Here is a 12,628-nt window from a genome sequence, read left to right as displayed (position 1 = left end):
GACTCCTTAAAGGGAGTGAAAGGTGGGATATCAAATCCAAACTCTTCTTCTTCTTCTTCTACTCAAAGTGAGATCTATTCTTTCAATAGGACTTACTCCTAAGCATGTAGAAGACTGCAACCCAAGGGTCACGATGAGGCTCCTCTAAGCAGCAGTTTCCTTTTCAAGACATTTCCATAGCGGAAACAGACTCCCCAAGAATGTTGGCACCCCAGATGCTTGGTTGATCTACTTCTCTAATGGGGGCACAGAGACATCAATCCACAACATGTGTGTCTTCACAATTACTGAGAAATTCAGGGGATGTAGTCAGTTCTAAGAGGAGAAGCCTGTTTTCTCAGATGTATTAAAAGATCAGAACTCTTGCCAGCCTCTGATGTGTTGTCAAAGCAAGATCTCTGTGAAATTTTAATATCCTGTTTCTGAAAAGTGCAAAAAGGAGAAGATATCGGGCGGGGGCGGGGGGAGTTACATGAAAACAGGCACTTGTTAAAGAAACATTTCTCCCTCAGAACCACCGGCAACTCAGTTGGTTATGTATGCAGAAACAAAAAGTCACCCTGCCTCATTCTATTTGAGGAAAATCAGACCAAAAACAAAAGCCTTAGATTCTGCCTCATTTTCTTAATTATCTTCCAGTTGCAGAACCTATAGTTTGAGTTTATATTTAAAAGCACATTAAAAATAAGTAAATCTGTGGGTTGTTTTTGAAAAGCAGCTAATTGGTAACCTTCTACAAAGATAATGTCACCGCTGCTGCATGCGAGTTATAATGAAATAGTTTTTCAAACTGTTTATTGGGTACTGTTTAAAATTAGCTTCCATTGCTCATTGCCACACATCTGCATCAAGAGTTCGGAGGCATGACCCAAAGCCCATCAAACTCAGAGGTAATAGTCCCAGTAACTTCAGACTTCAGTGCAGCTTAGAGCATTAACCACAGGGCATTGCCTTCCCTAATCACCCTCGTAAGCTGGCGCCTCTGGCATGCCCAGTTCTCGTTCAGCTGCTTTGCAGAGTTTCACCCACCCCAAAGTGTTAAGAACATAAGACCCTGCTGGATCAGGCCGGCGGCCCATCTAGTCCAGCATCCTGTTCTCTCAGTGGCCAACCAGATGTCTGTGGGAAACCAGCAAGCAAGACCCAAACACAATAAGAACACCCCTTCCTGTGCTTTCCAGCAACTGACATTAAGCAGCATTGAGGACTCTGACCATGGAAGCAGAACTGTTTAATTATTATTTGCTGAGGTTTAATTTTACTGTTTACTATTAGATTTGGATGGATTGTTCATGTTTTATGATGTTTTTATGTCTTGGAAGCTGCCCAGAAGTGGCTTGGGCAACCCAGCCAGATGGGTGGAGTATAAATGAATAATAATAATAATTATTATTATTATTATTATTATTATTATTATTATTATTATTATTATTATTTCCTTGATCATTCTGGTCGCCCTTTTCTGAACCCCAAAGTCCTACTTCCTCTATAAAGATGGTTCTGTTCTTCTGCAAACAGTTAGCTCTGCTGATACTTTCCTTCTGCGCTGTACTGGGGTGTGCTTCTTTCCCCATCCCCTTGGCTACATAAGGACCACCACTCAGAGAACTAAGATCTTTGTTAGTGTGTATCAGATGTGTCCCAGCAATTCTATACAGGACCTCTGAGGTTTTCCACAGCAGTAATCTTCTCATCAGCAAAGAACATACTCTTTAAGGATTTGATAATTATGCTAGTTAACAGCTGCTAGAATAATAATTGCAAAACGTCGGAAGACTTCTCTTCTTAATCTCCTTGGATTCTGGTATCGGGAACGATGTCAAATTGCTTTAATGGAAAGCTTCGCCCACAAGGTTAAAGTGCAAAGGCATGGGTGGAAGACAGATAAATTTCCTACGGTTGCCCACAAATCTACGGAATCTGTGTCATTGTTGAAAGGCACATGTCACCCATTCTCTATACGTAAAGAATGAACACTGCTTTTGAATCCACTGAAATAGCTTGGGTTAATTCTGCTATGCATTTCTTTATATAGTGAAGGTATTTAATTTATATCCTACCCTCCCTCCCAGGGCAGCAAGGTAGACAAAGCAGTATTTCTATTCATTCCTTCAGCTTTTGCACTGCTGAAAATTGCCCTAATATAGCATTCTATTCCCAAAGCAGCAAGAAGCAGACAACTGTATGTTCTGTACAACAGATGTAAAAAAAAACCCAAGATTTTGATTATCTCAGTATATCACATTTTCATAGACAGCTCTCCTGCAGACAGTTTTGTAGAATTAAGGAAACAAACTTACCTGAATCTGGCATACTCTTGTGGCTTCTTCTTCCACGTACAATTCTGTAGTTTCCCAACTATCTGCAAATAAAAGTCTTCAGAATATCTGAAAAGATTAAAATAATGTGTTATCAAAAGCATACTTTTTTTTGCCCTTTAATACATGGTGTGGCATAGACCGCATCTGCACCATGGGTTTTTAGCATCCTTATAGCATTTTAATAGCCATGTCTTCCCCCAAAGAATCCTGGGAACTGTAGTTTGTAAAGGGTGTTGAGAATTGTTAGCAGCAACAATTCCCACAGAGGTTTAACAATCAGTCCCTCTTCCTAGGGAAACATAGATGAAAAGCTGCTTCTTGATCTCAGAAACAAATATGTAAATGTTGGTTAAAAACTGTTTGAATGGCGCAGTTCGCCATCTTGATTCCAAGTGGCATCCAATTCCATCTAAGCATAGATGAAAACCTGCTCCTTGATCTCAGGAATAATAATGCAAAATTTGGATATATGGTATCTGAAGAGGTGTCCAGATGTGTAGAAATCAGACAGGCAAACCACTTTCCAAAATACACAGCAGAAGATGAGCAATGGTTTTGAATTAAGGCCGAGCAGGCAGGTAAAAGGTCAGCAAGTGATGTGAGCTCTTCAAGTTGGAAATTTCCAGCTGAGCAACATGGACATTGCTCCACAGATCTCCACAGTATAATGGAATTGCTTCTGAAGAAAAAACCTGGCAGCCCTACGTGAAACAGCCTCTCTGAAACACACATCTCTTCCCATTTGTGCCACAGATAATCTCCTTCTTGTTGAACCAGGTTTTTAAACATTTATGATGTTTGGAGAGACAGGCAAGCCTTGTGAAGCAACATTCTGCCCTGCGCTGCCTTGAATGTTCATTTATTTATTTCTTGGGCTCTTTCAACAGCTTCCCTTTTGTGTTCAAGGCTGTTCAATATTTTTGTTGCAAAAATGAATGTTTGTCTGCCGAGACACATTCTAAGCAGAACATCACATTCAGATGCAATGAGCCTCAGTGGCAAAGGCCTCACAAAGATGCAAGCCATTGAAATGTTTCGCCCCTTGATAAAGCATCTTGCAAACAAGACTTCATACGACTTTGAAAAACAAATATTCTGTGTGTTTGCTGCCAGTGCTAATTCTGTTTGTGCCTTGAAAGTGCAGCCATATTGAGTTCAGTGACGTTTACTTCCAAGTGGGTACATACCCTCCAACATTTCTCCGATGAAAATAGGAATGTCCTATTCAATCATCATCACCATCAGCATCATCGTCTTATTATTTATACCCTGCCCATTCGACTTGGTTGCCCTATCCACTCTGGGCGGCTTTCAACATATACAAAAACAAAATTAATCATTAATTTTTTTAACAAGTTCCCTATACAGGGCTGCCTTCAGATGTCTTCTAAAGGTTGTAATCTACTTATCTCCTTGGCTTGGGAAGGTTGCATAACTCCATACCCTCCAACATTTTTCTGATGAAAATAACTTATTTTCATTGCACCCCTTCCAAAAATAGTGCAGGGTCTTGGTTTCCCAGCTCTAAAATAGGAGAAAAACATTGGTATACCTGGGGAGGTTCACACATCTTTCCTTATTCCAGCTCCCTGATTTCAGCAGCTTCCTTTGATTGGGATTAAGGGAAAGATCCATTTAAAAAGAAATGGGGGAAGGGACCAAGAAAAGCTGGACTCCTGAATACATATACTGTAAGTTGTCTAAGTTGGACCTGTGTACATTTTTCAAAGTAAGGGTGTGTGCAATCTTGTGCCCCAACAAACACTGTCTGGGGACTCAACGCTAGGAGACCACCAGGAATCACTCACTGCTGTAGCAACTCTACTGGCTAGCAATAAGTAGCATGGGGGATTTCAAGAGCAGAGTGAGACTCCTCAGATCCCACTCACAAGCACTCTGGCAATTATCATGTTAAAGTTCCCATCCTTGGCGACCCCTCCAAACGACCACTGTCCTCTGCCACAGCAGCTACACACCCAGGATGAAGCAAGTGATTCCTACCAACTGGAGCCAATAATGGAACACGTACAGCAGAACATCAGCCCCAGAGAACCATCATTGAGATGATGACAATTTCATGCACGAATCACTTCCTGTGAAACACCCTGAAGCAACAACAAAAACCTAAATAATAAACCATATTCATTCATTCATTCATTCATTCATTCATTCATTCATAGGCCAATACAGATAATATTTTCTTTTTTTAAAAAAATCTTCACTGATAGTTAAAAGGTAAAGGACCCCTGGAAGTTTAAGTCCAGTCAAAGGCGACTATGGGGTTGCGGTGCTCATCTCACTTTTCAGGCCAATGGAGCCGGTGTTTGTCCACAGACAGCTTTCCAGGTAATGTGGCCAGCAGGACTAAATCACTTCTGGTGCAACGGAACACTGTGACGGAAAGCAGAGTGCATGGAAATGCTGTTTACCTTCCTGCCGCAGCAGTACCTATTTATCTACTTGCACTGGCGTGCTTTCAAACTGCTAGGTTGGCAGGAGCTGGGACAGAGCAACAGGAGCTCACTCCATTGTGGGGATTTGAACCGCCAACCTTCTGATTGGCAAGCCCAAGAGGCTCAGTGGTTTAGAGATAAGGCTCGTTGGAAGGGATGGTCTTCATTAGGGACTGAAGAGACCATGGAGATGGCACCTGCCTGATATATCATGAGAGGGAGTTCCGGAGGATAGGTGCTGTCACATTCAAGGCCCAGTTCCTACATTACATGGAAAGGGTTTTCCTGATGAGATGGGATCTGCAGAAGTACAGTGATCGGCTGGGTATGTAAAGGGTGAGATCATTTGAGATGACAGGACAGGTGGCTGCTCTCTCTGCCTTGAAGGTCAGGCACCCTTACAGCACATATAAAGATAGCAGGTCATACAGCCTTAAAGCCAAGAAGCGAGGAACTCTGCTGAATAGTTTTCTTTCTTCTTTTTGTAAAAGGGACACTTAGCAAAAGAGAGACCCAGAACAAACAGGATGAGCAGAACAGAATTGTTCTTAAAATAAACATTTCAATGTAATAGACATTGACACATTGTAGCTGATAGACACATCCGAAGAAGAAGAAGATTTCTTAGAACAACCCCCCCTCCAAGTCATTCCAACTTAGCTGATTTTACTAAGCAACCACTTACATAAAAAGTATGGTTATATTAGCTGCAGGCTGCAGTTCAGCCAGGGAGAGACAGAGAGAGAATTAGTTGGCTGTGGGGAAAACCGCTTGACAGTTCCATTCTTTGATGCTGAATATCATCGTATACCACAAAATAATTTCACTTAGAAGATTGAGGCCTAAGGGGGAAATCTTGATAAATTAAGGGGAAAGACTATAAAGCTGATACAACAGATAGGACACTGTGAGTGTGTGTGACTTGGGGCAATTATGCTGTCGAGGGGAAACTCCTGCACGGTTCTAAAAGCAGACTTCTGCCTCAGGACACCAGCAAGTTGGAGATCACAAAATGAGAACAACTGTCAGATTCTGGAAGAGATGTTATTGGACTGGCAACATATTAAAAAGCCACAGAACCAATGTCTAGCTCTGAAGCACATCAAAGCACTCTGTTTAGACTCCAGCTCAATGGTCACATGAAGGACCTACTGAGAGAGAGAGAGAGAGAGAGAGAGAGAGAGAGAGAGAGAGAGAGACTATTATAATACATATATGTTTGTGGACTGCTCTAGGGACTCCATGGGGGGCTGTAAGGCAGGGTATAAATAATTCTAATAAATAAGCAAATTTATTCACTGTGAGGGAATAGATCCTGAAGAATAAAACTCAGAAGATGGATTATACCATCTCATGCTCAAGTAGAACATGATATGGATAACAGAGATTAATCTAAAAAAGTTATTGAAGATTCTTGTTTAGTGTGGAAGTTGGACAGCTTCAGAATCCTTCCAACTATGTAGCATTGAGCCTGTAGAAGTATCTGGCATGGGCACACTGTCCATTACGTTAAGTGCAGGGATACACAGCGGTACCTTGGTTGTTGAGCTTAATCCTTTCCAGGAGTCCGTTCGACTCCCGGAACTGTTCGAAAACCAAGGCGTGGCTTCCGATTGGCTGCAGGAGCTTCCTACACTCAATCAGAAGCTGCGGAAGCACCATCAGATGTTCGGCTTCCAAAGAACGTTCGAAAACTGGAACACTTACTTCCGGGTTTTCAGTGTTCGGGAGCCAAAACATATGAGTACCAAGGCATTCGAGAACCAAGGTACAGTGGTACCTCTGGTTGCGAACGGGATCCGTTCCGGAGGCCTGTTTGCAACATGAAAAGAGCGCAACCTGCAGCAGCGCGTCTGTGCATGCATGGGTTGCGATTCACCACTTCTGCGCATGCGTGTGACGTCATTTTGCGCTTCTGCGCATGTGCGAGAGACAAAACCCGTAAGTAACCCTTTCCGGTACTTCTGGGTCGCCGCGGGACGTAACCTGAAAGAACGTAACATGAAGCGGACTTAACATGAGGTATGACTGTACAACTGCATAGACTAGAGAGCAGACATTAGCTCAATGTTGGAGAACATAGTTTGTCTCTCATCCCTTGTTACTTTCCTTGGGTCCCCGGTCCTGTCCCCCCCCCCCCGTTTACTCCCTGACTCTCTGTTTCCTCCTCCATTTCCTCCTCCATGCTCACTCACACATTCCCACTCCTTTCTCCATTCCAGCTCATCTCAGTCTCTCTTCTTCATTCTTCTTCCTTCTTCCTAGCTTCCAACTCATCCATACTCTCTCTGCTGCTGTCCTTTTTGATCCCACTTCTCTTCCGATATGTCAGTTGACCTGCTCCTGTTTCCCCTTCTCTTTCTCAGTGGCTGGGACCCACACCAAAGGCATCTCTTGAACCCACCTGTATCCTCCACCAGGCTGATTAATCAGTACCTTCTTCCCACTTCATCCCTTTCTGTCACCTTCCAGCTGGATCACCCCAACGTCTCCTCACACATGATTTTATAGCAACATCAACTCTTGAAAGAAACTTAAGTTCAGAATGGCAACTGGAGCCCTTGAGCAACAAATCTCTCACCCTGAAGATGCTAACTGGAGAGGGAAGCGTGATAAACCTTGACATTGTTCTGTTCCCTTAAGCTCTCAACACTTTCTATCCCAATCCCTCCAAGTCCCATTTATCCTGAGCTTTAGAAGTGATTATCGGCAGCTTTCCTGCGTCTGCACAGAGTCCTCGTCCTCAGCAATAGTCCTTGGTTGAGTCATCATCACTTCTGTGACACAAAAGTCGAATAAAAGGAATTAAGAGATCAAAGCTTCTTGCAACAACAGATGCAGCAGCACTCACTTAAAATTTACTTACTTCTACCCAACTTCTAATAATTAGTTTTTAATTAAAGATTTTCTTGTGCAACAAACAAACAAAATAAAACTAACCCTAAAAAGTACATATATAGTGTTTCCATTTTCCATTCATAGAATCTTTTTCACAGTTTGTTTGCTTTCAGTTTGAGACACCGTAGTCATATACTGTACATAGTGCAGTTGGGGGGAAAGAGAGAGGAGAGAGAGGGGGGATAATGATATTTCATTCTATTGCATAGTGTTTGTGCAGGGTTTTTGTATCAGCATCACGTGGGTAGGTCCTTTATTTAAATATTTATTTATTTTTGAGGGCATTGCAAGAGATTGGAGGGTCCAGAGTTTGGTTGGTTGCATTCAGTTGGTTGCAGTGTAGTTTGGTTGTATGTGTGTGGGGTGAGTGTGTGCTGAGTCAAGTTAGCCATATTGATTCGTATGCTGTTGGGGGGGGGAATAAGTCATAGTCTTCTTGTGCTGTATATATAATGAAGGGGATCCACACCAGGGTGAAGGCATCCTCCATTGCTTGCCCCCATGCTAGTGAACCAACAAATTTTTCACCCAACTTTTGAGTCAACAGAGGTTTCCAAACTGGCTGTTTATCTGTAGCCAGTGGCAGGTGGTGGAGAAAACAGATCCTAATGTGAAATAAACAAGACACCTTTAAGTATTGTATTGCTTTAGAAGTTTTACTGTCAATCCACAAAGCCCCTCAAATTGGGCAGGACTGAGAGTTTCGCAAGGTTTTATTGAGGTTGTGTTAGAATCAGATATTAACTGCATGCTGTGCCGCACAATGCCCATTCAATACCAGTTAAACAAAAAGGGGGGAAAGTCTTCAATCGCCTACCTTTCATTTTTGAACATGAAATAGCTCTGCTTGGTCTCTAAGTGCCTATTTGTTTCTCAAGGAGACTTCAGGGCCTTTATTGACAGCTTTTGCAGAAGGAGATAAGCATTTCAGTTTACAGCACTTTTTGAAACTTCTTCATTCTGTCTCCATTGATTTTTTTTAAAAAATAATAATTCATGTTTTGAACAGCCAGGGCAGTCATTTTTCTTTGTTATTTTTGTAATTATTTAAGGTGGCTGTTCTTTCTTTCTTTCTTATAAGATGACAATCATTTATCCCATCAGTGCTCATGAGATTACAAACATATTCAAAATGCAACCCAATACAAACTGGGTGTTTCAAGTGGAGTGTTTTGCTTCAAATGTGGGTAAATGGTACATCGAGGACCAACGTCTCCAGATGCAGCCTGCAGAAAACGGTGCACAAGTGTGAACAGCAGGTGACAATCTTATAGCGATAATGGAGGGAAATAGAAGGAACCCATGTAGCTAAATAACTTAAAGGTCATCAAAACTGATCAGCTAATCAGACATTTAAATCAATGGAAATTCCATTTACGTTGGCAAGGATCTACTAGAAGGACACACAATGAATTCAGATAATGAGGAGATGTGTATGAGGCTTAGCGAAAAAGCCTATGCTTTGCATGGATAATTTCCCATGTTCAATCCCTGGAATTTCCAGCTGAAAAGAGCTCAATTAGCTGGGCTAGCAAAGACCTCTTTGCAGTACACTCCCCGCCAATAAGTCTAGACAGGGCTGTCTGATTAGTGGTCTAATTCAGTATATGGCAGTTTCTTACAGTCTTACATAATTCCAACAATTGATCTGGTAAAGGGATGGTGAGGTGACCTCTGGTGAACGCCAATCTCCATTTTGATTTTTGAGCCCCCAGTAGCCTACATAATGGGGGCAAAACACAGTATGTGTCTTGCCTAATAGCTGTCGAAAGTCATATCCTCCATCAATTGGCCTAGTCTCGCCAGTGCGCGGCTGCTTTCTACAAAGGGAGAGGTCTAACCATGTCAGTGTTGGGCACTCCTGCATACACACATCTCTTTTCAGCAAGGCATTCATGACCTTGCATTGCCTTTCCCCAACTCTCCCTACAATAAAGCTGCGGCCAAAGTTTAGCATTTCCCATCTTGGCCAGCTGTTCTCTGGTTGTTGTCATTCATTTATCCATGCCATTTCATCCAAGAAGCTCAAGGTGGTGTACAACGGTCTCCACTCCTCATTTTATTCTCAGAAAAACTCTATGAGGTAGATTAGGCTGAGAGGCAGTGAGTGGTCCAATGTGACTGACCCAAGGTCACCCAGTGAGCTGAGTGGAGATTCGGACCCCAATCCCCCAGTCTGGCTCTCAGAGCCAGTGTGGTGTAGTGGTTAAGAGCAGTAGTCTCGTAATCTGGGGAACCGGGTTCACGTCTCCGCTCCTCCACATGCAGCTGCTGGGTGACCCTGGGCTAGTCACAATTCTTTGAAGTCTCTCAGCCCCACTCACCTCACAGAGTGTTTGTTGTGGGGGAGGAAGGGAAAGGAGAATGTTAGCCACTTTGAAACTCCTGAAGGGGAGTGAAAGGCGGGCTATCAAATCCAAACTCCTCCTCCTCTTCTTCTTCTTCTTCTTCTTCTTCTTCTCCTTACCTTTACATCACACTGGCTCTCTAATGGGATTGAGTAAGCTGAGTGACTTGCTTGCAAATTCAGTTGCCTTAAGGAGCCACAGACGCCTTCAAGGAGGAACTAAAGAAATAGCTCTGAGGGATGATGGAGAAAGCACACAGCTGCACACCACAATGTGGAGGATGGAGATATCTCCTTCCCAACCAGCATATGTTACAAACTCATTAGGAAGCAGGTGTCTCCTTAATGACCTTGGAATCTGCAGATAACAGACAGTTCCTACATATATTGATGCCAGAGTTTGAACCTGGGACCTCTGAATTCAAGGCAGATGCTCTGTCACTGAGCTACATGCCTTAAGCATGGGTCACCAACATAATGCCCGTGAGCACACATGTGCTATAATAGGTCTCCCTTGACATGCACAGGCTCCCATCTCACCTAGTGTGAAAGAAGCCTTCCTTAACCAATGGAAATGTTTTTTTAAGCCTAATTATGCTATGGGGAGGGGAGGTTACAGCTGGAAAGCAGAGAGCTGCAACACAGTCCGCAACAGTTTCTATGGTTTGCAAATGTGCTCATGGGTTGGCTATCCTTGGTCTTAAGGATATAGGCAGGAATTCCCCCACACCCCATCCTACCAGCCAGGTATTGCACCAGCAAGCTGCTCCGCTGACTACTGCAGAGTTTGCCTGTCACCATAGCTGAGCCATCGGAATCACGACTTTGCACTTCTCTCCTTGCTCCCCACTCCCTAGTGGTGGTCCAGATTTGCAGAACATGTCCTTGTGAGGGGCTACTGCTCTGATATGCTGTGTGCTCTTCCATCACACTGTGACTCGTCAGAGCAATTTGAATGCGAGAGCTGACCTAGAGGCATCTCTTTCAACTGAGGCAAACTTTTAAACGTTATCTGCTGTTCAAAACACTTTTAAAAAGAAGCCTAAATGAAGAGAGTGTCTTGATGGTTTTCGTCCTGATGAAGGATTTTGGAATGCTTGAAGTCTAACGAGAAAAAAAGGGAATGGGGGGAGACTTCTCAGGAGAAGCACTAAATGAAATACCTCGCTGAAATAGGTATAGTCATTGTTGCTTGTTGAAACATGCAGCATAAAAATCAATACACAGAGAAAAGAACAAGATACTAAGGGTGTTTGCTAGAGGTTTGCTTTGTCCTTGTGCATTAACATTTGTGGACACATCATGTGAGACACATCATGGTGGGACAAGCTTTTTCACTTGGGGAAATCTGTCAGGGACCTTGTGCTGACAGTGGGCAGGGCTGAATCCAGTGGTAGGCGGGGCCAGAGCAGAAACAAGGCAGGACCTCCTCTTTTGTTTTCTGTCACTCTGCTTTCTTCCAGTCCCTCTTTCCACCGCCTGCTTCCCACTCTCATCTGGTGCACCTTCCTTCCCACTCAACAGGCTGCTTGCAAAATACTTTTTGAAATTAGACCACAGGTTGCTCATCTGTTTTACAGTGGAACCAGAAGTTATTAGAAGAAATTAGAAGTAATATGCTTGTTGGGCTAAAAAGACAACAACAAGGAACGCCATACATCCAGGAACTCTGGGGCGTGAAGTAGACAGGGACTTGAGGTTGAATCCAAAGTGAGTTCTTGATTAATTTCAGTGGGTTTGCTCTAAGTTAAACTTGGGCTGGTGGACTAATGGAAACTGTGTCAGCTCCAGTCTCAGAGCCTCTTTAAGCACTGAAAGGAAGAGGGGTAAGATGTGAAGCATCAACCCTTGTACCTGACCAGCAGTATTATGCTCCTAGATTGCCAGGGTGCCATTGATAGGTGCTGGTGGGGTGGCTGGCAAAGTCATTTAAATAATGTAGTCCAGAGAGAAAAGAAATCCTGACAACACATTGCTGAGGAACACAAAAACAGTATCGAATTTGAAAAAGGAACACAGAAGTTTTTTCTTTTCTCGTTGAGGTCTTGTACGTAGCAGGGAGACATTCAACTAAACATACAGAGGAAATGCTCCCTCAGAATCACACTGCCAATAATGTCACATGCTACCTCAACAAATATCATTCCACTCTGCCTTGTGCTTAAACAACCCCTCCCCCAAAACTTGGTCAACTGACATATTGATAGCAGAACTAACTGTTAATTAGCTACCAATGATCTTTCCCTCAATTCCGCAGGGTGATACTATATTGAGGGCATTGTGGGGGGATTTTAATGGTGGCTAGACCCATTCTCCCAGTTGCCCAGGACTGGCATCAGCAGTGGGCCTTGGGAGGTGCCCCAAGATGTCAATTATATAAATACTGGGAACCTGGGATTCTACCTGTGCCTGTTTTATGTGTACTTCAGGCTCCAGTTCAAGTCCTTGACTCCAGCTTTTGTCACTGGTCTGAGGGACTCAGGCTTGGAGATTATGCATTCTAGGTCTAGATTCAGATCTGGCCACTCTGCGCTTTGATCTGCAACCTCAGTCAGTCTCGTAACTCATTTCTTTACAACGCGACTCCACTATAGCCCTGGTTTTGCATT

At 43.2% G+C, this 12,628-nt stretch overlaps 1 protein-coding gene across 3 annotated transcripts in view; it reads right to left on the bottom strand.

The window, feature by feature from the left end:
* Positions 1-12,628, bottom strand: part of ST8SIA6 (ST8 alpha-N-acetyl-neuraminide alpha-2,8-sialyltransferase 6) — a 43,567-nt gene that overhangs the window by 18,418 nt on the left and 12,521 nt on the right. For all 3 annotated transcript variants that reach the window (XM_053359465.1, XM_053359463.1, XM_053359462.1), the window contains exon 4: positions 2,301-2,387. In XM_053359465.1, coding sequence (XP_053215440.1) covers positions 2,301-2,387 — 87 coding nt within the window. The remainder of the gene's footprint in view (positions 1-2,300; positions 2,388-12,628) is intronic.

This window comes from Podarcis raffonei, chromosome 12 (genome assembly GCF_027172205.1).
Source record: "Podarcis raffonei isolate rPodRaf1 chromosome 12, rPodRaf1.pri, whole genome shotgun sequence".
NCBI classification, from domain to species: Eukaryota; Metazoa; Chordata; class Lepidosauria; order Squamata; family Lacertidae; genus Podarcis; species Podarcis raffonei.
Note: the sequence above shows the minus strand (reverse complement) of the source record. Positions and strands in the feature narration are given on the sequence as shown.